At 40.8% G+C, this 27,741-nt stretch overlaps 1 protein-coding gene and 1 long non-coding RNA gene across 2 annotated transcripts in view; one reads left to right on the top strand and one right to left on the bottom strand.

Moving 5' to 3' along the window:
* Window positions 1-27,551, bottom strand: part of TTC17 (tetratricopeptide repeat domain 17) — a 54,761-nt gene extending 27,210 nt beyond the window's left edge. Inside the window, exons 1-16 of the mRNA XM_063158827.1 lie at window positions 27,336-27,551; window positions 14,905-14,994; window positions 13,385-13,554; window positions 12,283-12,394; window positions 11,037-11,168; window positions 10,234-10,343; window positions 9,797-9,941; window positions 9,276-9,415; window positions 8,890-9,050; window positions 8,468-8,580; window positions 7,417-7,557; window positions 6,861-6,976; window positions 5,564-5,738; window positions 5,000-5,077; window positions 2,637-2,861; window positions 283-469 (exon numbers count right to left, since the gene is read on the bottom strand). Of these exons, the coding sequence (XP_063014897.1) occupies window positions 283-469; window positions 2,637-2,861; window positions 5,000-5,077; window positions 5,564-5,738; window positions 6,861-6,976; window positions 7,417-7,557; window positions 8,468-8,580; window positions 8,890-9,050; window positions 9,276-9,415; window positions 9,797-9,941; window positions 10,234-10,343; window positions 11,037-11,168; window positions 12,283-12,394; window positions 13,385-13,554; window positions 14,905-14,994; window positions 27,336-27,551 (2,311 nt within the window). The remainder of the gene's footprint in view (window positions 1-282; window positions 470-2,636; window positions 2,862-4,999; window positions 5,078-5,563; window positions 5,739-6,860; window positions 6,977-7,416; window positions 7,558-8,467; window positions 8,581-8,889; window positions 9,051-9,275; window positions 9,416-9,796; window positions 9,942-10,233; window positions 10,344-11,036; window positions 11,169-12,282; window positions 12,395-13,384; window positions 13,555-14,904; window positions 14,995-27,335) is intronic.
* LOC134419868 (uncharacterized) lies at window positions 23,744-24,900 on the top strand. The gene is made up of 2 exons (XR_010028182.1): window positions 23,744-23,844; window positions 24,659-24,900. It is a non-coding gene; the product is annotated as an uncharacterized LOC134419868 (long non-coding RNA).
* Window positions 27,552-27,741: the final 190 nt, after the last annotated feature.

The raw sequence follows: 27,741 nt of genomic DNA, 5'->3' as shown, positions 1-27,741 counted from the left end.
TATTGGTGGTGCTTATTACCAATAATAAGGTATTACTGACAGTCAGGAAGTAATTTGCACTCAGTGGAAGCCCTCTAGATATTCAAGAAGTCATCCTCAAGCAATTATTTAATGGACTGTAACTTTTCCATTAAAAGCTACATCTCAACCTTGATGATGTAGCTTAAAGGTAGAAAGCACTGTGAAGCAGAAGGGTGGAAACTTGGGGAAAAATAAAACCTCCAACACCCAAGGCAAACAGACATTATTTCACTTGTGGTCCACCTTTCAGCACTTGCTTACCACTGCACACAGAAGAGGTGATGTTGTAGAGGAAAGGATAAAACTGCAGACAGCGGATCATCTTCAGGCTGCTTTCACACTCCAAGCACTTGGCTGTCAAATCCAGTGCATGTCTGAAGGCCTGCAGTGCTCCACTGATGTTGTTCTGAGCCAGGTATGCATTTCCTAGGCTCAGAAAAGTCAGGGGCTGTGAATACAAAAGCAACACACTGCAGCATAAGTATGCTCACTGTTTTAAGATTGAAGCCAACTAGGAAATACCCTTGTCAAGTCACACCCTCATAAATTTGGTGGGAAAGAATTTAGAAAACTTCCTAAACAGGCACTGCCTACTCTTACAATGGAAAACTAACAGACTGATGCATTGGTGGTAACCAAAAGCTGTGTTGCCACAGGGTTAAGAGTTTCATCTTTCCACAACAAAAACCAGCTGTTAAATACACACAGATTGAAATGAAGCTTGAAGTACTTACTTACTAACCATCAGAAACATAATGCTTACTGCAGAGAATGCCACAGGACTAAACTGAAATGTGCAAAGGCAATTTAGAATCATTAAAAGTCCACAAAAAATTAAAATATCACTAGTGTTCTAGCAGGGCACAGATGCATTGCACTTGCCAAGAGTGTTCAGATTTACCTCAGAAAAGCTAGGTTAGTGAAAACACCAATGTCACACTAGCCTAGGGGTACACATTTATGCCTTTCAATTATTTGTAAAACATTATTTTTGTCTACTGCTTTTGACTACTATCTCTAAAATATGTATTTTTTTTTAAAGTAAAGATTATAAACACCTTTTTCACTGGGTAGAAGTCAACACTTTGTTACAGGCACAGAGGAAAGCATTACATTTATGGGTTGACTGAAAAGTCTTTCACTTGGGCAAAGTAATTTGCTGCAGTTACCAATATGCTGCTAGAATAAAGACTACAGTATTACAATTTAAGCAGTCATTTTTCCCACTGAAACAGTTTTTACATTCATTATCTAAAAATGTGAAGACTGAGCAGTAGCTGAAGATTTTTCCAACTCAGCTTGCATTACTAAACAGTATTCAGTAAAGTGTGCAAGCTGAGCAACAGGATTTTTTTTCTTTTTAAGAGCTTTTGTTGATGGAGCACATCTTTTATTCCCAGTAGCTGTAATTAATTTTAACTTGTATTTACTTTCCATTATATTCCAGGAAACACTATTCAAGTACAATACCTCCTGCTAGTTTTTCTGGTACAATAGGTATTACAGACTGAGTACACCTGAAAAAAACACGAGCAGGCATTACTGTAACGAGGCAGCAATTACAAGTATTTTTCAAGAAAAGCCCTACTCACACAGCATGGTCCTGAGGGTTCCTAGGTTCCTCCCCTCCAAGCCTGTGTTTTCATATGTTCTTCTTAAGGCACATCAATCAAGCATAGCTCTTTCTGTAGTTTCTTTTTGCACTCTTACCTGCCACCCAAATGGACTACATTCCTTTCCAACACTTGAAAATTTGTTTCTGAATGCTGGACTGAACAAACTTACTCTGTTTTTAGCTTTTTTATACGCTAGGTAATTGATAGCCTAGCAGGCTTAAATGCTGTTAATCTAACTAGAGAGCTAGAAGCACAGGAAGGAAGTCACTTGAACTTCTTACTGAAGTGTCTGTGATGCAAGACCAAAATTACCTGCTAGAAAAAAGACGTTCCCTGCTATGCAATTCCCTCCCCCTTTCTTTTCACAACTGTTCTGGCCAGTCCAGTAGTTCAAACAGTTTCTGAATGATAGAGAAACTGCCTATATGACATAGGTGACAACCTACAGAATATTTATCATGTTACTGTTCAGAAATACAAAAACCTGGCTTGAATCTAATGGTTGGAAGTAAAGTGACCAAACACCTAGAACACATTTTCCTCTATGTAGACAGACAAAAGCTAGGGACAAATAAAACTAGGGACAGATAAAAATCAAGTGTCACAGAAACATGTCTATAAAGATCTTGGTAGCATACACACTACTTTAAGGGTTTTAAGAATCAAGATACAATGCTGACAACTTGACAGATCGCTGTTTTAGGTTAAAATCTTGGCAAACACCAAGATTAAATTCTTTGGAGGCACTGCTCATAATACAGGTTTTGGGAGGCTAGAAGCCTGTCACTGATTTGCTAGAACTTCTCTAGATGTTTATACTTTCAACAATCAGCATCTCCCCTGGTGCAGTCAGGAATTTATATGGAAATTAACATCCATTGCAAATCACCAGCTGGAAGATGAACTGCATGTGCAGGTAAAGACAAGTAACATGTACTTAGAAAATAATGAGGGAAAACACATTCACTGCTGAGCAAACACAAAACCCCATCATCTTACCTCAGAGGCATTGATGGCCAAAGCCTTCAGGAGGAGCCTGCTGGCATCCGAGTGAAGACCATAATGAAACAAGAGGTTAGCAAGGTTGACCAGAGGGATGTCCTGATACTCATGTGGAGCCAAATTATATGCTTTTTGCAAACAAGTGATAGCAAAGGTGCTATTTCCAACTGCACGCCAGTACAATCCAGCTTCATTAAGCACAAGCCACAGAGGATCTTCAGGCTATAGAAGAGTCACGGAAAAGGATAAAAACACCCACAAAGAGGTGTCTCAGGAAGACAGAAATGCCTACTCTTTAATAATAAGCAAACAGAACTCACTCTTGCATACTACATTGTTAAATGGATACAAATTAGACTTTGCTGTAACTATTAGTAGATTATTCAATCTGCTCCATTCTACACGAATGGACATGATTTACAGGCTGAACTGCAATTTAGTAGCAGCTGCTGCTCACACTCTACTCATATGAATGCTTTGTATCATAACCAAAAAATCCCTCAAAATGTACAATGATAATGCTTAGTTCACTACAGCAAGCAACGCTTGAGGGCCATTGCAGAGTCTTAAAATTATACAGACACAGATCAGTGTAAAATGCTAGAACTGGAAAATCAGGCAGATGTGCTTCCAGGTCCCCTAACATTACCTTTTCCCTGTCAATTTAAGGTTTCAGAGTTGCTTTTTCTTAGATTTAGTTATCTATTTGTCTTATTAAAGTTGACAACTGGCATGCATTAGATACTGTTTAAAGACTGTAAAATAGTAAGCAGTAAGTGAGAGCAGATGAAAGAATGGAGGAAGTGTCAAATACACCTTGAATGTTCCTTCCTCCTGTTTAACCTGTAACAGCAAAAAGAAGCACTCAACCTAGAGGAGAAATATCAAATTCAAAAATTCTGACAGGTTGACAGAGGTAGGCAAAACATCCACTTTCAGATGCACTTTGAAATTATTTAGAAGCATGTTCTAGTTTCTAATATTTTCATCATTCCCTATCACCCAATTCTACAAAACATTTATAGCATAAAACCAATGCCTGAAATGGATGTTCAGTTCTACCTACATGTCTGAAGCCCAAATGCATGCCTGAGTAGGAAACATGCAGCAAGGATTAAGGAAGCAAAACAGTGATACTATGTTGAGTTAGTAAGAACATTTTTGTTCCCTGTTTTCAAAAACCCCTCCCACAGAAGGGTTCTAACTATGGTTCTAGATGAACTGAAAGAAAGCAATATGATACAATATTCAACGTTTGGAGTACCTTACATAACCTGTGATTTCAAGATTATTAATGATCCCTGTTTTGCAATGCACATTGTTCTTCATACCAAACTCCTCATATGTTCTTCATTCCAAACTCCTCATTGAATTACTCTTCATTCACAGGTCTCAATGACCTCCCTTAACTAAATTCTCAGCAAGTTATTAGCATTTTGTCTTTCCCAATACAAAGATACTAACTCTGGCATTCCTGCTCTAAGTAGTTTATCATTAGCAGAACAGGTAAAACACTAGACTGCTCCTACCTCAGCAGGCAGAAAAATTCAGGCTTTTAGCATGACAGCAACAGAATACTACAGTGAAAACCAAAATACTCATGCACTGCACAGTAAGACATTAGACATGTATAGGACTCTTCTGAACAACACAATCATAGGAATCAACTCCTACTGCTCATTTCTTCTCCTGGTTAAGACAGATGCACATAGTAAATGGTACTGATTTTAGACTAGAAAAGTATCTACATATAATACCTTGACACAACTTCTACAAGAAAGTTAAACTGAGAAATATCAGCTTGACATGTCAAAAAGAGTCAACGTCTCTCTCAATGCTTCCTGTCACTTGACTCTCAAAGGCCCCACGCAAGACGGAGGTGGCATTCCACAGGCTTCTATACAGAGGTACATTCTTTGCCCCAGAGTGCTAATTATCCTGACAGAAGATTGACAGAGGGTTGGTTTCCTTGGAGGGAGAGTAGGGGGAAAAGCAGGGTAGTGGGAAGGAGGAGGAAGAGCACAAGGCAGGCATGCAGGAAGGGGTGGCAGACGGAGGAGTAGCTTCAAGCTACTTCTCCCAGTTAAGCAAATGGCTGCCAGAATTAGCTAATATATTGCTGCTCCATATCCTTACAACAACAACAACAAGCAACTACAGGGCTGTTTGGTCCACATTAAGCTAAGTTTGATACTTCTCTATGTATTTCTGCTTTGTAAACATGGCTTTTAAAGTTACTTTCATTTCAGTTACAGGCAGCAAATAAACTCCTTTCTAGTGTGTTGCTGACTACTTTAGAAGTATAAAAACAAATCTCAAGTAAGAATTCTGAATTCATCTCATGTGACAGATGGACATACCTTTTTCATGGCATGATCTAGAAACACTCCTATCTTTGCCAGTGTAAGAGTTTCATTGTTGATACGAGAATGCAAAACCTGAAAGACAAAGATTTGTTTTTCCCCAAACTACTGAATAAATTTTACAGCCAAGATCTGCAAGGGCCATTCAACACTTGCTTCCTTAAATCTTCTCTTTAGCAAAGGGAAGATAAAATACATTGCACTAAGAAGAGGATGTGAACACTTAACACTTAAAGCAACCAATCTCCAGAATGGCCTATGAAAGTTACCAGCTTGGTAGAATGCAGCAGCTCTTGGAAATTACTTGTATCAAGTGACTGTTAGATTTAAAAGAAAGATGTGATTTCAAAGAGTAAATTAAATTTCCCATTTTGTGTGCTTTTGGTCAGCATCTGAAAGAAGCCAGACAAGTTAACACTATTAGAAAGAATTTGCCCACCTTTTTCAGAAGTACTGATTGCCTTGAAATATCAAAATCTTTTATGATCTGAATAACATTTTTAAGGCAATAAAAAGGAGGATTTTAAACCAGAAGAGAACCAACAAGAAAACATCTCTTACCTGTCTTGCTTGATTGTCAGGCATCCTGAATTTCAAATCTAGATTAGTGTCTAGTTCCTTGACCAGTATGTTTAGAGATTCATTATTACGAACATCAGTAATGGAAGAACAATCTGGTGCCTGTGCTTCTCCATGCTCAACAGTATCTCCTGGAATATTCAGTATTGGCTGGATTCTAGCAATAAGGAGAACCAAGACAAATAAACAGCATGTGCTGCATGCCATCATGTAGAAATACACAAATCTGCTAAGCCTCGTACTGCAGACTCCTATGAGACATGAGCTGCAAACATGAAGAACTCAAGGACCACCCTTCCCTTGAAAAGTAATTTACAAGGTCTTTACTTTCCATTTTTAAGCACAGAATAATGTGTTTATAACAAGAACAATGAACAGTGCAGTAGAGATAACAGAAGGTTCTCATATTATGCTAATAAGAATTCTATGAAGTTTAGGACTAAACAGATATGTGATAAAAAAGTAGAATTTTTTACACTAGAACTTGATTTCAAAAACATCAAGACGTAGCCAAATTATGTATAAATAACATTCTAAGATGAAAACTGCTTTTCTCCAAAAGAAGTTGCTGGATGTTTTTAGATGGAAACCTTTAACACAAGCTCAATACTAGTATTGTAATGACTAGGTAGAACAAAACAGTCTTTTTACTACCACTGTCATAATTTAAGTGACTAGGATATTACAACACTGTATTGATCTATGTAAGTTAGCTACTGCAGTACAGACACATTTATTTTATCCTATATAATAACAAGTATAACTCACTCTTCCATGACTAAGCTGATTTTCTACCTCTGTCCCAAAGGAATGAGCTGGAGTTTTCCACTCCTAATCCTTTTTTACTGTTTTCTGGTCTTCATTGTTTAGTGTCATCATAACTAAAGCTAACAGAATGTATGTAATGTACAAGAGTTAACTGTAGTTATTAAATAGATGCTTACCTCATTCTCTCTTTCAAGTTGTTTTTTTTATTAATATAGTTCACAAGACATTCAGACTTGTGCTTAAATTCCCATTTTGTCTGTGTTTAGTGTGCTCACCCTTACTCCTGACCAACAGTCAGGGAAGAATCACCATGAAATTGGCTCTGGCTGTTATACTTACAGCAAAGACAGCAATCAAGGAAAATGCCTTCCTTCTGTGGAAAGGCCAGATAAAGAGGTTTGAACACCTCTGTGCTGTTGCTTACTAATTGCATCCATCCTCTCAAGAAAGGAAATACTGTTCACTCATAACACAAAGATTTACAAATACAGCTTTTAAAATCAACACTTGCCTGAATCCCCTGTTTTCTGGAGGCAAGAAATAAGTTGGCAGTTCTTCTGGGTCAGGAATTCTGGGGAAAGATTTCATGCAATCTGACCGCTGAGGCCAAAGAATATGCTGTTTGTCCTAAGGGGGAAAGGAATTATTTTTTAATATTTTCTGAATATTTTTAATATTCTAATGAACAAGGTAATCAAAGAGATATTAAAGGATAGTCTTAAGAAAAAAACCAAAGCAAAACAAAACTGAGATCTTTACAGCTATTATTTTTCCATCTTTTTTTAATATCAGCAGCTGAAATTTCTATCTTTAGCTGTACCACTTTACTTGCAGCAGATGTTTACAGAACAACTCCCTCAGTGCTCCAGTAGTTTCAAAGGTTGGGAAACCAGCACAGAGAAACTAGACAGATACTTGTATGTTGAAGAAATTTGGAGTGCTACCTTCTCCAGCGCTGTCACACATCAAAACTGTGGCCCAGATGCTAGAAAGTTTTACACAAACAAGGAGAGGAGTCACTTTCACCCCTCCTCTGTGAAAGAGCAAAGCTCATCCTCTTCACTCACTCTGCTGGGTTCCACATTCCACACTGAAACAACAGAACGAGCCACAGGGGAAGACTGCAAGGACTGGCTGTGAACACTTTGGTTTGCATGAAGGTCCAAATTCATGGATGTCATACTAGAAGTTGAAGAGTCTTCACCAAACTAGAAACAACAGAAAGACAAATTTTAATAAAGGAGATGGCACATTGCTTGTTGAATTTCTCCATGTTATTTCCCCTCCCCGCTCATGGAGTTAAGCCTCACTGATAAGCTGAACTGTGGGTAGCAGAAAAAAAAAGGAATTTAAGCCTCTTGATCCACTCAGACCATGAAAGAGTAATATTCATACTGTAAATAAGCCAACAATGAAAACACAAGTGCAAATCAAGGGAAAAATGCTAAAAGGTACCAAAAATCTACTTATCTAGATTGCACGGCTTGAAATCAAGTCAGAATTGCTAAGACCCATGGCTTTCAGAATTATCTCAATATTCTGAATTTATAATTACTATAATAGGAAAAACAATCAAAGACAAGAAGACAACAGCAAAATTAAAAATAATTATTCCTATTTTTTAAACTAGTTAAGGGGAAACTTCAGAACATACTCCACATTGCAAAATAACTGAAATCATAATCCTTATCTGCAGTTCTAACACAGCAGAGGTGTTGCTTAGGTGCCTGTCATTCTGGATTTTCAGTATCAGTACACACCCTGCTTCCAGAACTTCGTAATACTCTTGTACAAAATTTTCTTGGTGCAATCATAGGGAACTAAGGCTTTGGACTAAAATGAAGTTTTTGATTTCAAGTAATTCTCTTTTCTAAGTTAAACAAAGCCTTTTACAAGAAACCCTCTCTATTTCTATAGTTCACAGTCTCTCCGCTTGCACTAGTATCAAAAGAAACATGCATTAAAATACTGTGCGCTCTGGAAAAGAAAGACTAAGATTTCTCACTATAATTACTACATCCAAAATGTAACCCTTTTGTCAACCCTGAAAAAACTGAAATTACTTTACTAATAAAGCAAATGGGATGTAACTTGAGGCAGTGGTATCAATTCACAAACCTGAACATATTCCACATTTTCAAAAATGTCTCCGCGGTGATAACGAACAGGCTGATCCCACTGACAGTGCAAGCTATGCTGCTGGTTGCCCAATCTGCAAATCTGGTGGTTCCCTGCAGAGCAGAAAATATTTTTTTATACTAGAAAAGTGTGGTTTCTGAGAAGACAAAAGACAGCACACAGTCAACCTCTCTGCCCCCAGTATGGTCAATCCTTTTTATTTACTCTATCAGCCCAGAGGACTCAAAAGACTCAAAAAGAATTCCCTGTTCAAGAACATACTGCAATCTCCTGTTTTAATAAGCAAAACCCAAGAGCCACTCAGGGCCATCTTAATATATGAAGAAGTTATATCCTGACACTTATCTGAATATGTGCCATATTTCATTGCTTTAATGAGCATGAACATGAAAAAGTTGTACCTAATTGAGCTTCTTTTGCCATCTGTGTCTCATGAATGATGTTCCTCAAGATTTGTTCCTCCTGGATGAGCTTGTACTTGTCTAAAACATCTTGCTGCCTAAGGTAATGGTCATGCTGCTTTTGATATTCCTTTAATTCATTTAATGTTCGCTGAAGTGATCTTGGAAATTAAACAGAGAAGATTTACTTTGAATGCTTTCAAGAATACCATCTTTTCCTACACTCTTGCATATTTTTAACTCTAGGTTTCCTGAAGTATTCTCATCCTTAATTCTATTGCATAATCAAAGAAATACAGAAATTTAAAAACAATTCTTCTTGAAGTGTGAATAACTGCTGCAACAGAACTACAGACATTAAATTGCCACTGGGATATTTTAGTTACCTATGCTGGGCTTCCAATTTTTGCTCAAGTTTTTGCTGACATAGGACAGCATGTTTCCTTTTTACAGCTTGCTCAAACCCTGGTTTGGCCTGCAGAGCATGATCATAACACAGGACTGAGTGGTTGTACTCTCCAAGCATCTGAAGAATGACCAAGAGAGAGAATTAGCCATTGCGTAGTAATATTTAATAAACAATACTCAGTTTTTAAAGAAGCCATTAATTGAAATTTTAATTCATGATAACAAGCAGCCTGTCATTTCTGACACTCAAGCCACTACATCTATTAAAAAAAGGCTACTAAAGAATTTTACTGGAACTTATTTCCAGGTGCAGATAAAACCCTTTGCTAATAGACAGACTTGTGAATAAAAGTATCCTTACAGAATCTTAAGCATTAAGCATGAGATACACATGGAGCACAAGACACACTGTAAAAGAGTAAACCATTACAAGTCAACCCCAAAAGATCAAGTAATATTTAATTTTCTTCAAGTCTTGGAAAATAAAGGTTGTATTTACTGCGTATATATTTCCTAAAGTGTAATAGCTGGTAAAGAAGTCACTGTAATCCAGAGCTGCATGAACCACAATAGCTGCATCTGCTGAGAAGTGAGCCCGGTGCAAAATATTTGCCAAATTTACCAGTGCAATGTCTTTATTTTGCCTAGAAGAATAAAAGAAAAAAACAGGAAAAAAATTAAAAACTAACATTAAAGGAAGTTAAGACTGTGCAAAAATCATGCACAAGGACATATTAATTTGCCAGTCACACATTAAAATATATCACTTGCTAGAAAAAGGTCTCAACTACTTATATGTCTAGTATAGTACACAGAGACTGAGAACAAGTAACAGAGATTATTCCTTAGCATACTGTCTTAGGAACTAAAACCTGCTTACTAACCAGGATAACTAGAAAAGCAATCTGAGAAGAAATCCTTATTAGCAATTCTTACCTTGAAGAAAAGTGAAGGGCACGCATGGCACATTCTACTACTTGGTATGGCTCATTCTTTATTCGCCAGTAAAAAGAAGCCATGTTATAGAGTACCCAGGAGGAAGAGTTCTGCAGTAACGAGAAACACATGAACTGTACTAACTACTAACACATGAACTTAAAAGGTTAATCAGGGCTTTAATTACTATAGGATGAAAAGCTGAGCACCCAAGTTGGCACTCAGCTGCTCTAAGCTATCCTCCTGCACTGGAAAGCTGCCATTTGGCAACAGCTGTCAATGTTTAGGAACAGTGAACTAGCATACTCATGTATTAAAGAAACAGAATTTCTGCATTTCAGGAAGGTAAAAATACAAAATGAGGTGAAATGAGAGGTGACAGTAGTTTAAGCATCAGCATCTTAGCTGGAGTTCAATGAAGGTTCCGAGATTTTGCAGGAAGACATTTAACAAAAACATACACACTTCAGTACTGTTGTTTCTTTTTTGCTCTTCAAGTACCTGTATTTTTTATTTTAAAACTCTAATTACCTTGACAAAGCAATGAATGTGGCTTGCTAGACAACATAACTACATAAATCCTTAAAGATGACAGAAACTATCTATTTACTGGCTTTGCTGATGCCTTCTCCTGCTTCTACTTGCCTATCAGAAAGTGGTCTCAGTTTGCCTTTTGAAACTGAACTGTAAACCAAAAATACATGGGCAAAACTGGATCCAACTGCTTGTAAGAGGTGTATCTAAACTTGTGAGACCTCTCCAGCACTCTTTTTAGTGCACCCAGCAAGATTCCAGTTTCATACCTTCATAAGTCCGTCATAAATACGGTGACCTATTTCCTCTATACTTCTTCCCAGTCTCCGTGATAAGTATGTGAAGATTGGATCTTCTTTAGGTAACAGGGGTGCAGAAAGATTTACCCTTTCTTGGACACCCTGAAATAAAAATTGAATACAGGTATTTGCTGACACTTAAGAGTAGAGAAATACAAACAAAAGCATGACTCCAGGAAAACATGCGGCTTGGTTATTTTACAATCTTATCTTCCTTTCAAGATCTTTGGGAATTGATAGAACAACTTCACCTCTGACAGATAATAATATATATTACTGCAAATGGGAAAACAGCAGAAGCAGTCAAAAGCAGCCTCTACTTGTGAATTCTACAGGGGAAATATTCAGTTTGTGAGGCACTGTGTATCTGGAAGCTACTGGTTTCACTAATGACCACTGAAGCACTGAAGTCAGTGTTGTAAGGTTACATTCACATGGTGGAAGTACCCCTACACCTCTTCTCCTTTCTTCTTTCCCCAGGCATAAACACACTTCTTTCAAAAATACATCCAGATCCAGGAACAGAGCTAAAAAAACTCCACTTTGCGTTTAGCTGTAAGAAAATCCTTATTTGTTAATGAAAGACTTGCAATAAAATAAATATCAAGATAAAAGCACTGAAGTTGCATCTGCATTAGAAAATCTGCTCACATAACCCTGTTGACACAACCAGTTTTCCCACCACTCTTGTGCTCTAACTTTCCTAGAGCATCTAAACTGTGTACTAGTAGGGAACAATTATCTCATCCTCTGGGTTGGGGCTTGGCCTTCAGATACCAAACAGACATTCATGTTTGTTAGGAGCTACCAACAAAACTGCAAACAATATTTTTATTCTGAATCTTAATTACACATTTTAACGACCCTGTTCAGCATTCTCCAAATTTCAACTGAGACAACTCACAAGCTAGTTGTAGTCCCAATGAAAGCTACTGATTTGCTAATGAAGTGTGTTATGAAAACAAAAGACTCAATTTTCCTAAAAATGCCCTCTAAAATAAAGGAAAAAATAACAAGAGAAAATGTTATACCTGATGGAACAGGCATAACCTCTGATACGCATGTACTTTAATGAGGGCCCAACTGTAGTTTTAAAAAGTGTGAAGTAGTCTTGGAGAATTACAATACCTTTCAACCTGGAGTGAGAACTGCCAGTAGCAGTTTTCTATTCCTCTTCCTAATGGGGAAAAATACTTACTTGCATTTGCTCACTCACCCGTAAGTGCTGAAAAGCATGAATACTGTATGGAAGATCTAGAACTTTTGTACAGTCTGGCTGCTGTAGGTCTGGAGGCACTGGGGACTTTGTGTCTATGTAGTCTTCAGGGCTGAGAACATAATAACATAACACAGCAGACTGCAGATTAAAATACTGCTGAAACTCCTAAGAGGCAGTATGGTAGCTGATACAGAGTACTCTGATTTAATCATTACAGAAATCCCCTGTTCGGGCTCATTAGCCCATTTCTGTTGTATTCCCAGATTTCAGTTGTATTGGGATGTCATGACTATAGGATAAATAAATTTGTCTGCTTTACAGAAAATATCAACATTTGGATAGCCTCCAAAACATATCAGGGTCAACCTAGTGTATCACTGCTATGATTAATGATGTATCTGTCAGGCAAATGGCAATGCATGCAGGCTCTTCAGCTGAAACAAACAAACCAATCCCAAATACGGGGGATGAGAAGTCCAAACGAAGGTGTATGACGAAAAAATTGATCTTTTCCCACTTCAAGTACTCATGTGATTATGATAAAAAAACCAACTAAAACAAAACAGTCATTCCTGAAGATGAATTACCAATGAAGCTGAATGTCAAGTACACTGGCTGCTCATCCTTCACTTTGTAAACACCGGACAAAATATGACCAGAAAGTTCAACAGCTTGGTAATCAATGGAATTTCATTCAAATTTGAGTCAAGACAGTTTCCACTAAAATAAATATCTAGCTCAAAACACTGAAAGCACACTCAAGCAAATTCAACCCCCTTTGACATTACATATTTCACTTTAATTCACACATCTGGTTGTATCAGTACAAAGTAACTGGAAGAAAGAACTGGAAGAAAGGAAAAGTTTCAGGGCAGGGCTAGCATAGATGGTTTGGGGGAAACAGCTTTTGTACGTTGTACCTGCTCACAGCTAGTGGAAGATGTTTCAATTCTATTCCACAGTAACACAAAACAATAACTGCCATCTAAAGAAAGTCAGTGCTGGTCATTTTTCACTTGTGTTTACAGGTACTGTTAATTTTATTTTCATTCAGTAAAAATCTCAGAATATAAAGTATGTTATTAAAGCGTCTTATTACCGGATATCTTTGCTCTCTAAGGTGATGTATGTGCCATCATACAGATCTAGGTCCCCCAGGGGCACCTTTGCTTTAATGCAGTCTGGATCTTCTTTATTATGCCTTTGTTCCAGCCCTGTGTCTCTGTCCTCATTTTCCTCTATATGAATCTTTTGAGCAACTAACTGTTTCTGTAGGAAAAAAAGGAAACAGAAGCATATGACACCAATGAAAGCAAATGCTATAGTTGTTACAATTCTACAGTTCCACTTTTTCCTTAAAACAAAGTTCATTTCAAAAAATCTAAAAAATTCTGATTAAATTTTGGGAATACTTCCTTATCTTTTATAACATCTGTAGGACTTTTTAAGATTTGGATGGCATATAAATGCTTTCTTTAGAGATAATACAACTTGAATGAGTCCTTATTTCTCCTGTTTGCCTAAAAAGTGGGCTAGTAGTGCTCCAAAACCATGATACACCATTAAAGAAAAGAAGAAATTATTGCTACAAGTACATAAAATTTTTTCACATTTGGCCCACTTTTTTCCACTGTAAGACCTTGTGGAAATAATACAAGAAATTGCAATAAATCATCATCAGTCAGTGTGCTAAGTACAACTGAACATGAGTACATGTGAATAGTACTGCACATGAATATCTGTGGAATGAGAACACCTGTATTTTTAATTAAAGCCCTATACATTTGATTACATGCTACTGTGAAACAATAGAGATACATATGCTAGTAGCAATTTGTACAAGAATTTTACAAGTTACAATAGGTAACTGCTGCTGAAAATCATTTGTGTACTAGAAGTTGGACATCAGCGATTTCCACACCCACAACCCATGTCCCAAAAAAGCTTGCAAGTATTATTCTAGCTACAGCTCAAATGTCCATCACCACAAAAAAGACTGTACTCTGATGAGAAAGACTGGCTGAACACAGTCACACCAGGGGCAGTCCCACTTATTCTCCTTTCTCCTACTTCACCCATTTATCTAAAGTTACCTCTGGGGTTCACCTAGCTTTCTTTTCTCTGGTGTTCATCTAGCTTAACGTAGTTATCCCAGTCTGATAAAACCAAAGCTGGCACAAGAAAGGGGTGCATGGCCAGAAGGGCTGTGAGCTGTTTGCTTACCTAACCCCTATTATATTTAAACTTCAGTTTATCAGTTCGAAGTTCATTAAACACTTTCCAAAAGGGTGGTCCCAGACCCCTTTTCAATAATAAAAAGGCTTGAAGAAAAACAGAGATGATTTGCTCTGTGTTCTTCCAAAATACAGTACAACAGAATCTAGTGATTTTATCCAAAAATGTTAAGATTGATGGCTAACAACAGGGAATGATACAACTGGAGACCAGTTAGGCAAACTTGAGGTAAAAAATTCTTGAGATCTGAAAAATTTTTCATCCTTTCATTGAAGAAGAACTTTGCCAATAATAAATTATTTTCGTGATTTAAAACTATCACTATAAAGTCTATGGAAAAAAATTCTGTATTTTCAGAATTAGTACTTAAATGTTATGCTTTACCTCCAGTTCTTTGAGGTAGTTAACTGTTGTTTCTTGTCTCATTAGTATTACCAAATCATGTGGGTTTCTCAAGTTCATTGGTGAATCCACCTGCAAGACATTTTAACAGTCCATCATGTAAGATATTCACCTAATTACAATGATTTTAAAAGAAGGCAATTTTGTTCATTCAATCACAGATTGTCTGTTCAGAGGTTTTCTGTCCAGTCAACATTCATAATATGTCCATTATGAAAATCCTTACTTCAAACAACATTGTCATTTGAGAATCCAACTCAACCCAAACTTTAAACCTATTTTAATTAAATCAGGCACACAAGTTCTAAGCATAAGAGGCAAATAAATTTCCACAACAAACATTACTCAGAGTACTTACTGCTGAAATATTAGATATCTTAAACTGCAATCACAGAAACTTATTTTGTTTTGCACCTTGAAAATTCCTCCACCACAAAAGGCATAAAGGAGTTCAGCTTCAACTCCTCTCTGCAACTAATTTAACACACTGGCCCACCATTAGGATGTACTGTCTTCAGGATTAATAAGTAAAGGAACAAAATCAAGAGGGAAGCAGGGGAAGACTGAAAACTCTGTTACAGAGACCATGCTACAGGTTCCATAGCTACGCACAGGAGTGCCCAGCTCCATGAAGAGGGACATTAGAAGCAAGTGACAGATGGAGCAGTTCCACATCAGCCCCTGGCTGGGCTCAGTTAACAGCACTTCACCCATGGCTGAAACACCCCAGCCTTGTCCTCATGCCAAACTCTGCTGCCTCACTGGGTGGGGAAAGTCCCTACAGCAGAGAAGGTGGTGTAGCAGCAGCTGAGCTGATGCAAAGGCTCCCGTCCAGCTCGCAGCCCCGTTTCCTCCCCTGTGTCAGTGTCAGAGCAGTACACACGGCTGCACACCAGCTGTGGTAGCCACCAGGATCTCCTGGAAGCTAACCCAAACTCAGGAGCTGAACAGAATGCAACTTCCTCCTGGTTGTTTTGTCTGAACTAGAAACTAATTTAGTTCATGAAGGATTCAATGAGCATGAGAACAGAAACAAGGAAATAGGAGTATGTGATGACAGAATGAAGAGACAAGGTGACAAGGACAGCAGCATCTCACACTTTTAACATGACTCTTAGATGGTCTACATCAACATGTTTTTCCTGGTTCTGCCCAGGTTCCGTTCAAGTTTCCAGGACACAGAACCAGCTGCTGCATGAAGATGTGAGCACTTACCTGTTTGTTAGCACAGATACCTCTAAATGGGCTGTCCACCCCCATGACAAATGTGCAAACCTGACATTACAATTTAATGGAAAAGTTTGCCTCCTAAACCACAGTTCTTTCTTTTCTGTCACCTTTCCAAGCAGCTTGGACAAATTTCTGTTACACTCTCTTACTGCAGAGAGCTGCATCTCCAGCATATTTTCTGGTCATCTGAACGTGTCCTGTCAACAGGTTATACCTTAGGCTGTACTCTCTTGGTGAGTTAGAGAAGAAGCTCAAATCTACTTTCTCTGGACTGTGAAATCTACATTTGTTACAAGATTCTTGACTGAGGAAGGACCTTGTCCTCTGAGACATAAACACTTGTTCCTTTTACTAAAACCCTAAGGGTGGTTTTGGCTAAATTTGGCTAAGTATTCCTTTCCAAAGCAAAAGCTGCAGGGCTTCTTTTAGTATGGAGCCATTTTGATGGGTGGCTACCTAGTTATATAAAAAACTCAGTTTCTTCCTTAGCAGATTAATTCTCTTATATCACCACACAAATAGAAAATGATGGGTGCTACTGATGCTAATCCATTTTTACACTGTGAATTTGGAGATTCTGAATTCAACTGTTGCAAATAAAGGATGACCAAGTATCCACCACGATGCAGAGAAGCACAGAAAATATCATTTCAAAAAAATCTAATAATTTTGTTAGTTGAAGTATTAAAGTCTACAGCATTTTATTCATGGTCATATTTCCTATTTCCTCCCGTGGGCCCCACCTCACTCTGAACTGGTTGCACACAAAGACAGAGTTATGCACTGAATGTGGCACTGTGGTTTATGCCTCACTTGCTAAAGAAACTACCACGGTATGTGCAAATGAATGAGAGATTAATTTGCAAAGAAAGTAAGTTTCACTGTGTTTAAAGCACTTCATTACCCATTCCAAAATAGCACTGCTCATCTGACATCTAAAGGCTGCTTGCATGATTCTACACAGTCACTGAGAGAAAAGTCAACTATCAGCTCTACTTTCAGTGACAAACAGCATCTGGGCATTTTTGGAGAAAGTTATGCAGGCGTCACCAATCAGAAATCTTTTTCTGAAAGATGAAGGACCTTGGCTTCTCATTTATTCAGAAACAGAATCATATTCAGGGTCGCCTTCTGTTTTTAACTTTTGGTAAGACAGTCTCATGAGAAGTCTGAAATTAGTATTGGAGAATTTAGAGCAGTATGTTACCAACCCAGTGTGTATGGGTTGACAGGAAAGCAATGCAGTAAGTACTACACTCACATCAACTATTACTTGGCAGCAGAAACCAAAGTTTCAACAACCAAACAGCAATATCACTGAATTTATTCATAAAGTTATGGTGATCCACCAGGAAATCATCCCAGTTAAGGATATTTCTCTTTAGTCTTCAGATTTTCCATTCCACACCTGACCCAGTTGGTCACCAGCAAAGAAGTGCTTTTTAATAACAGCAGAATCCTTCAGCCTAGTAGAAAGTTAACCTTACCAGTGTGTAAACACAAAGTTCCTAACACAGAATTTTAGTAGTTGCATTGGGATTGCATGGCAAGGGGTGCCTTCTGTGAGAAGCTGCCAGAAGCTTCTCCCAAGTCTGACAGGGAAGCCTTCAGCTGGCTCCTAGACAGACTGGCCAAGGCTGAGCCCATCAGTGACTGTGGCAGTGCTGCTGTGATAACACATTTAAGAAGGGAAAATAAGTTACTGTGGCCAAAAAGAGCAAGAATATGCAAGAGAAACAGCTCTGTAGATACCAAGGTGAGTGGAGAAGGAGGGGAGAAGGTGCTCCAGGTGCCAGAGCAGAGATTCCCAGCAGCCTGTTGGGAAGTCCACGATGAGTCAGGCTGTCCCCTGCAGCCCATCAGGGAGCAGAGATCCACGCGCAGCCTAGGGGGGACCTCACACCACAGCAGGTGGATACCCAAAGGAGGTTGAGAGCCTGTGGGAAGCCCATCCTAGGGCAGGATTTTTGGCAGGACCTGTGACCCTCAAGGGGACCCACAGTGGAGCAGCCTGTTCCTGAAAGATGGGATCTTGTGGGAGAGACCCTGAGCTGCAATAGTTTGTGACAGCGCGTGAGAAGGAACCACACTGGAGGCGTTCATGCAGGACTTTCTCCTGTGGAAGGGACATGACATTGGAGTACAGGAAAGAGTTCTTCCTTGGAGGAGGAGTTCTTCTCGGAAAAATCTGTGGTAAAACCCCTCTGTGATGAACTGACCACAATGCCTATTCTTCATCCCCCTGTACCACCCAGGAGGGAGGAGGTAGGGAATCAGGAATTAAGTTCAGAAAAAAAAGATGGGTTGGGGGAGGTATTTTTAAGGTTTGCTTGTACTTCTCATTACACCGCTCTGCTCTGATTTGCAATAAATGACCTCATTTCCTTAAGCTGAGTCTGTGCTGCCCGTGGTGGTAACTGGTGAGTGAGTGATCTCTCCCTGTCCTTATCCGAACTCTTGAGCTTTCTCTTTTATTTTCTCTCCCCTGTGCAGGTGAGGAGAGGAGTGATAAAGCAGCTTTGGTGGGCACTGGTAAGCTCTTCATTACCCCCTTCTCTGCAGTGACAGACAGATGGCTTTTGAACTGAAACTTATTAATCTCAGATCCAGTCAGCAACACTGTGAAGACTTACAGTTCATTATCCAGCTTTTTACAACACCCATCCCTACATCAAACACATTTTCTTCACAGTGCCAGCCATTTGTACAGTAGGAAAAAGACAAAGCTGACATACTGAGCTGTGAAGAGAACCAATACTGTGTTTGCCATTGAGGAGAGTAGTGACACCTCATGAAGAATACAGTAAGTTGCAAACAAAGGTTTGCAACTGCATAACTTGCACAGCACAGATATGAGTAGCAGCAGTGATAAAGATAAGTGGGAAGCAGGATGTGCTGAAATCAGGAAGACACACTTGAAGCCCTGCAGGGCTTGTTACATGGATGCTCACACTTCCCTCATGCTGCTTGTTCCACCTGGCATCTTCCTGCTTTCCTGTGCAGCCACATCCCCAAACCAGGAAAATTACACCCTGAATAAAACCACAAAATAATCAGAACTTTCTTGTGAGCTGCTGCTTATTAAAATTCAAAGAGAAGGCAACATAGCCCAAAGACTTTGAAAAGCCCTTAGAGCTTCACTCAGTCAGAAATACAATAGTCCAAATAACAGATATTTGATGGATACCTAGAGACTGGATTATGCCCTTCCTTCCCACAACAAGACTCCAGGTAGATTTCAGAGGATACTGGTTTCACTCAGACTCATGTCATGCTTGTGCTTTTACAAACACTGCTATGCCTTGTCACCTGATTGGGGAGCCAGACCAGTGAAAAATACACAGACATTGTGACTTGGATCATGTTTTTCAAGATGTAAGCAATTCTCCATAAGGCTCCTCTGGGATGAAACAGAACAGACGTCAACCTGCACAGCAAACACAGCCTTGTGGTGTGGAGAGTGGAGACTCCTGCATGAGAACAGATGCTTTGTCCAACTTACTCATTTTTAACTCCAAGTGTGTGGCTAACAGCAAAGCACCACATTCATTTACTCTTCCTCTAAAGTGCTGAAACTGTGACATGCAAGATGAAGTGCTTGAAATGCAAGAATTTGACTTCAATTCCAACACAGTAAACAGGAAAAAAAAAGTTGTGCTGAAAAGCTTTCTTTGAACCTTTGACAGCTACTGTAGTTACACTGCAGAAAGCCTGCCAGTAAAACACTTTTAGAATAAGTGTTTTCTGTTCAACTTTGCCCAAAGGTGAAAGTTTCTTTATAAAGCACAGTTCAAATTTATTCACTGTCACAAAGTACACCAAGAACCTGATTCAGCAAGAAACACACAGAATTTGTGTAATGAAAAAAGACATTGAGTTGAATCAAACCCTGAAGTTTCAGAGTCTCCTATGTTACCTCCATATATCAAAGTCTCTCAGCAATTAGACTTGCAAGTTTTGCCAAACCTTCCAGCATATTTTTCCCAGCGATCCAGTTACACTGCACTAGGAAGTAATTATTTTAAAATGAGGGTCAATGAAGGCCTCAGTCAACTATTTTTAAGTAAGGCTTTTTTTCAAAGTACTGTGGAAACCCCATTGTTAACTGAGGCACAGGCACATCAAAATCAGAACTGCTGTTAGTGCCTCTGCACATCCTAAAAGCATTATACTACATGCAGAAGGCAGATTATTGGAGAAAGAAGCTGAAAACACAGTGTATCAAATGATGGCATACAGAAATATGGGCTCCCCATTATTTGTTTTATAGGCAGTGGATGTTTCGTCTGTACAAAATAAAGGCAATTCCCCCTGCAACAGGCTGGAACTTCTTGCAGCCTTGAGGGGGAGCCAAGGATCTGAAAACTAGTGCTTGTCTTTTGGAATATTCTTGCTGTCTCGAGATACTTTACACTCCAACATGATGCTACATGGCATTTCTGAGGAAGCCACAAAAACTCAGGTTTCAGTGCAAGACAATCTACAAAACTGGAAAATAAATTGACTCATCCAAATGATGAGTAGGCAGTGTCAGAAGATACTTGTTCCAAGATTATCACTGAAAAATTCACACAGAAAAATGACGTTGAAATGAGTTTTTATAAATATTGAGCCATTTAAAAGCTTACTGCTGCAGAACCTGTTAACAAACAGCACTAGATATTTTGATATTATTAATACTAGCTGTGCTACAGGGAAAACACAAATTTTAAACACTTGTAGCACTTCAGAAATAAAACCTAACAAAGTTGCAGTATTACTGAATAGCTCTGCTCAACTGACATCACACAAGCTATGAATATCCTAGGTAACAGATCTAAATACATCAAAGGGAAACAAGACTTTACTTGGAACACCATGTGTCCAATGTGTCACTAGTCATATTTAAGGGTACAAATTTCTAACCTGTATATTCTAGGTAAGGCTTTTATTTTTCAGTAGCCATATGCTCAGCTGAATCAAAACAAGAGATGGAGAGATCATTCAGACTACATCTGTAATGAGCAAGTACTTTTTTTCATAAAAGCAGACTGGTTCTTGATGTCTGCTCACTGCCAAATCCTAAAACTTTCAAGTGTTCTAATACTGAAAGTACAGACAGGAAGACTAATTATTAGAGCTACAAGAGATCTAAAAAAGATTAACCCTGAGTAGTAACTTCTTCAGCAAATGAATAAGAGAAAACCCATTCACTTTTTCTGTTAAACTTTGAGGGAAATTACTTTATCCAGCAGTGTATTTTTAAAGCAGGTACAAGCAATAACAGTGCATATCAGTCTTGCTGACTCTGCTCTTTTGGGCTTTGGTGGGGTCTTCATGCAAACTTGTGCCTGGGCCAATTCCAAGGCCACCCTTCAGCTGTGAAGCTCACAATACAGGGAAGGCATTCCAGGCACCAAGCACAACTCTCACCACAGAACAGCCAGTTTGAAACAGTTGATTCATATCATCTTCTCAGATTGTTCAACCCTTATTTTAAAGGTGACAGAAACAGGAAATACAGTGTGAGAATCCTAAGAGAAACAGGACCTGGGAACACAGTGTCCAGAGGACAAAGACTGTATGAAAACCAGGAGCTGAGGAATGAGCAGGAGCTGCCTACACACGGTCAAGCCACTGCTGCAGCACTCTGGACTTACAGCCTGAACTGCCTTGGTGTGCATTACCATGCTCAGCTAACCCAGACACCTCTGCACTAAAGCTTTTCTGTCAGCAGTCAAAACCTGCCATAAGATCACCTGCTGGACTGTGGCAGCTGCAGCTCAGCAGCCCTTGGGACCTGCCCCTCAGCTCGTCCACCTCACATGCAAATCTCTGACTGCTGCTGGGAGCAGGGGAAGCCACTTCTCTACCATGGCTCCACTGAATGAAACATTTGCATTTCTGATGCACATACAGGCTACCACAAGGGCTATTTTTATAAATTTGGATCTAGTTGTGATGTTCACAGTGACACAGACAGACATAGGCTGTGCTCCCCCAGGAGCAGGCAGGGCTGGTGAAGTGCAGTTCTAAATGCCTACCTGGGACAAGGACATTAAGCAACTCAGCCATTCACATAACATTCAGACTAAAAAACTTCTTCTACACTTATGTAAAGGCAGAAAATTTAAAGATATATACTTTTTAAACTACTATTTTTCATAGCACATGAAGGCCTATGGCCCTCTGGTGATCAAGAGAGAAGTTCTAAACCAGAACAAGTTTTCCTCTTCTTAAAGAAAACCTTACCTCAGAACCATTCTGCTTCAGCTCATCCTAGGGATAGGGTAACACCTAATAAACTATAGAACATTTAAACCAACCAGCCCAGGTGTCTTTGCACACCCTCATAAGGAGGGACTGTCAACTGTTTTGGGGAAGGCATAGCTCCACCTTACACACTTCAGTAAAAATGAACAAATTTTTTGTGTATGTGTGTGTGTGGGGTTTTGTTTCCTTGTTTTTTGTTTATGTTTTTTGTTGTTTAGCACACAACAGACTTGGAACAATCAGAAATTCAGTCAAGTAGGATTTCATACAACTAAGCAAACTAACCTTTAGAGTAAGAGCAAAGCAAACATTCACCTGCCATTTTCAAGATAGGACTGAGTGACTACTTAATGCATCACAGAAGATGCTCTTCTAAGCAGCAAATAGCTTTTTATTTGGCTGTACTAGAATCTCAGCTTTCCGTGGGTTTGGGTTCCTGCTTCTCCTGTATTCTTGAGCATATGGACCACTGCTATCATCCCAACCTGTCAGCATACATGTGCCCTCAGATGCCAGAGTAATGCATTAACTAACTCTAAAGCCATCCATGAATCAACTTGCCTTGCTGCTGCTTGAGGTGCACTTGCACTCAAATCTGCAAGCATATGAACAAGTGGCAGGTACTGTCTCTCCTCTCTACTGGACTAAGCCAGAGTGAAGCACACTACAGCACTGCAGGAAATTCAGATGTCACATTCATTGAGCAGCAGGTTGTCTTAGTTCCAAATAAGTTAGGCAGCATTGCTCTTTGACTCTCCTCTCCAGATCATCTCTCATGAACTTCGAAACACATGACAACCCATAAAAACTAAAACAACTTTTTGCCAACTCAGATTTCTTGCCAGGGGCTCTTTGCTCCTGACAACACTTTCCCAATCCTGCTTTGGATCATCTGCCTGGGAAGTTTCTGTACTTTGTTTAATTATTCTGACCTAACTTCTTCAGAGTTTACAGCAGTCCACAAAAAGGCAGCCCTTTGAGTCCCCACTGGCTTGCTCAGTTTTAATCACCTCCATCAAGGTATCTCTAGAAAGACCCCACCTCTGCTCTCATATGTCAGGTCTCTGAGCCATGGTAGCAGCTGGTGCCCACCATTAAAGTCATGAATGACTGTATTCTGCATTGCATTTCATCTGACAATTGTCTGTCCTCTGTTTACCCCGAGTTTCTCTCTTCTCTGGAAGCACACTAGCATTTCTGTAGAGTGACTAGCTTCCCTACTGGCAGACAAGCACTGTCAAAACTCAGTTATATATTAGCCTGAACTTTATACTGTGAGTTGTGAGGCTTATAAACATGTGCACTGAGCAGATACAATCTCATTAAAGAGAGAAGATTAGTCAGTCTCTGGCCTTGCAAGAGCACACATTTGAAGGTAGACTCAGACTCAAAAAGAACATGAACTGATCCAGACAATGATGTCTTTGATCTGAAAACCAGGTACTATAGCAACAGATACAGCTTGATGGCTTTTGTCTTGATGGCTGAGACTCTGAAATATTATATGCACTGCTAGCAATTTGTTTTGTCATTTAGAAATGCTCACTAGAAACTTGAACAGTGCCTACTTAGCAAGTACTCTTGTTTACTAGATGAAATCTTAACGATATCTAGAAAATTGTTTGGTCTGTGTTAATTTTGCCACTGCTGCCAGGTTTTTGTACCACTAGGAAATCAAGGCTGAGCCAGGGTACTCCCGTGGTCTTGGGTCACAGAAGTCAATCTCACTGCAATGCTTGAATACAGTCCCATATTAAATGCTTGCACCCTTGCTGCACCGTAAGGAGAAACAGCTAAAAGAGACTTTAGGTCAATAATTTATAATAATCTCATCTTTCTTCCCTCAAACACATTCCAGCAACTATCTTTTGTATTTAGGTCAGGATCCGTGACTCCTGCTGTCAGCTCCTCACCCACAGGTTTTGCACTTTTTCTATGAAGGAAAACAAAGCTCACAGCAGCAAACTCAAAACTACAAGGAAGTCACTTGTCACTGGTGCCCATCTGCATTTCCACTGATAGTGGCTCATTTAGCAGTGGGAATGTCTGGGTCTTACTGTCAATTAAGTTCTGCTTACCTCTTAATTATATAGGCTTCATTCAGATAAACTGAAGTAGCCCAAGTGAAGATCAAGCCTGTGCCTCTCTAAAAAGCTGGTAATCTTTGAAGATGTGTTTCAGACTTTAGGAATGCTAGTATTTCCAAAATTAAATAATATAAATGCTGATTAATATCACCACTCTTTGCCACCAGCAGCCACTTCCAGTTGGAGACTGCTGTGCTGGAAGCCCTGCAATGGGCAGTGCAAGGTCCAACAGCAGCTGACCACCAGCAACATCCCCTGGAGCAGGTAACGTGCAGAGGTTTGCAGTGCCAAGGAATCACAGAGTATCTCAGGTGGAATGGACCCCTGAGTTCTCATGATACATAACAACCTAATGAAAAATACTCTGAAAAATTAAAGCAAAATTAAAGCAAATTCCCTCTGCAGTGAATTTGGAGGCCTTTGTCCTGTTAATAAGTGGTTGGTATTAGGAAGAGAGCTTAAATATTTTGAAATATTGTGGTTCTGCCAATTAATTGATAAATCCTTTATGAATCCTCCAAGTGCTGCTGAGATGCTGCTTGAACTTGGGCACAATTGGTGCTGTGACCACTTCCCTGGGGAGCCTGCTCCAGTCACTGACCACCCTGTCTGTGAAGAACCTTCTCCTAACATCCAGTCTGAACTTGCCCTGGCACAGCTTCATTCCATTTCCTCGTGTCCTCTCACCAGTCACCAGAGAGAGGAGATCAGCACCCGCCCCTCCGCTGCCTTGCTTGAGCAAGTTGTAGGCTTGGATGAGGCCTCCTCAGAACTAGGCTGAATGAGCTGAGTGACCTCAGCTGCTTCTTGTAACTCTTACCCTTGAGAACTTCCACCCTCCTGCTTGCTCTCCTCTGGGGGGGCTCACAGACCAAGAGTGTAATGTCCTTATCCAGAGGCACCAAAACTGCATGCAGCACTCAGGGTGTGACTGCACCTGTGCACTGAAGAGTGGGACAACAACAATTCCTGCCTGCTGCTGGACAGGTGGAGACCATCACTTTTGCTGCTAACTACTGAACTACTGCTACATTTTGGCACTTAAAACAACATTGAAGTTCACTAAAAAACTTATCCAGTGATTCCCCAAAACACGAGTAAGTGGAAAAAAGGAAATTCAGAGGCCATGCAGAGTTTGCAACAGCAATAACCACAAATCTAAATACAGTTTTCACGAGAGCCAGGGACATGACAGTAACAGATGCCAAAATGAATCTAATTACAAAAAACTCACTGGACAATTTGCAGCACAACATTCCAGGTACTGAAGAATCTAGCTTCTCGTAGTCTGAGTAAAAACACACTTATAATTGGAATTTCCTTGCCGGAAATGGGTGAATTAATTTTGACCATGCAAGTAAGAGAAGCTATTCCACAGATACTGTTTTTTCACCTCACCTACAGGCTTTGAGAAATTGACAGAGGGAACATGCGAATGCCCCTGCTTACAAAGCCTTTGGAACTGTAACAGAAAAGACTAATGCACCACAATGGTATAGTGGAAGCTTCTACTCGTACCATCAGTTAAAAGACATAATGAAAAACCATTCTTTAAAGTAAGTAATGAATTTAGCTAATAAGATTTTCAAGCCTTTTTATCTAATTGGATTTTTTCCAAGTCACAGCTGCTTTTCTTGCAATAATCAAAATCAACACCTGACCCAAATTTTATGATATACACTCAGTATACACACACAGATGCTTCCAGACCATTATCATATACTTGCACCACCTCCCCACTATGTTAAGTGGCAAAAAGAGATGAGAGAGCACTGGAAGTGGTGTCATTAATTAATTTATTATTAAGGAGGGTGTTAGAGTGCCTGGATCCACCCAGACAGCCAAAGTGCCCGAGAACCATAAAGACAGGAGGAGTTTCATGCAGAGAAAAGTCTGCTCCACCTGTCTGAGGACCTCAGTGCATTTTAACAGGAAAATCCGATTAAAAATCCTCACAAATGGAAATTGATAATGGACATTCATGTCTCCACTCTACTGTTCAGGGGGAAGGCCACATTGCTTGCTACAGCGATCAACTCTTTCACTCCAGAGGAAAACGGACAGATCTGACACAAAGTAAATTTCTAGCACTGCTCCCTCAACAACAAAGAGGAAGGCAAGCAACTAAGAAAAAGCCTAAATATGAGATACAGATCGACTCTTTCAAGCAGCTTAGTGAACATGCGGCGCAGCCCACTAAAATAAGACATTTTGACTAAACTCACAAGGCGTGCGAGTGCTCCGGCACCGAGCACACACGCCGCCGTTTCTCTTTCCTACTTCCAGCAGGAAGGAAAAGCGGCCGGGTCGGGTGCGGCTGGATGTGAAAAATCGCAAACTCACTGACATCCCCTCCCCGCGGCGAGGAGCCCGGGCCGCCCGGGGCCGGCCCCGCTGGGTCCCGGCTGCGAGCCGGGGCCGCGCTCCCGCTGCTTTCGCCACCACGGCGGGACCGGCCTCGTACCCGAGGCTCCCGGGAGCGGCCCCAGGCGGGAACCGCCGCTGCTCCAGAGCTCCAGCCGAAATCCATCCTCGGCTCGCCCCAACCGCCCCTCCCCGATGCCTCGCCCCGGGGCTCCGGCGGATTCAAGACACGTTTCACGAGCGACGCCAGCTCGCTGCGGGAGACCGCTGTGCCGGGGCCGCGGGAGCGACCGGCACCAGCGCCCGACTGCTGCAGCGGCTGTGGGAACAGGCAGGGCTTCGCCCCGGGCCGAGCGCCCCGTGCCCCGCGCCGCGCAGCTCGGGGCAGACCGGGGCTATGGGTGAGCGACGGCGCGGACAGGGGCTCTTCGTGCCTCCGCAGCCGGGTGGGCAGCGCCCCACGTCCCTCGGGCCGCTCACCTGCTGCTGGATCTTCCCGTCCTCGGTGACCACCCAGTGGGTGGTGGCAGCGGCAGGCCGCGTCCCCGAGGCCAGCAGCGTGCACAGGCCCAGCGCCCAGCCGGAGAAGACCCATACTCGCCCCAGCCCGCCCCGCCCGGACGCTCCAGCCGCCGCCATCTTCCCCAATCCCGGCCTGCTCGCACCCCCCGGAAGCGGAACGGCCGCCGCCGCCATTTTGGGAGCGGGCGGTGCCGCGCGCTCGGCCCGGTGTGGCAGCGCCGGAGGGGCGGAGCGGGGCGGGGGCGGGGGCGGGGGCGGGCCCGGGTCGGTGCCTGAGGCGGCGCTGGGAGCCCCCGGCTGGAGCGCTCTCAGTCCTGGAGCAGCCCCGGGCTGAGGGGCGGCCAGCAGCGGGAGCGCGGCTCTG

The sequence above is a fragment of the Melospiza melodia genome, chromosome 6, assembly GCF_035770615.1.
Source record: "Melospiza melodia melodia isolate bMelMel2 chromosome 6, bMelMel2.pri, whole genome shotgun sequence".
Taxonomy (NCBI): Eukaryota; Metazoa; Chordata; class Aves; order Passeriformes; family Passerellidae; genus Melospiza; species Melospiza melodia.
The sequence above is the reverse complement of the archived record's forward strand: the minus strand, read 5'-3'. Positions and strand labels throughout refer to the sequence as shown.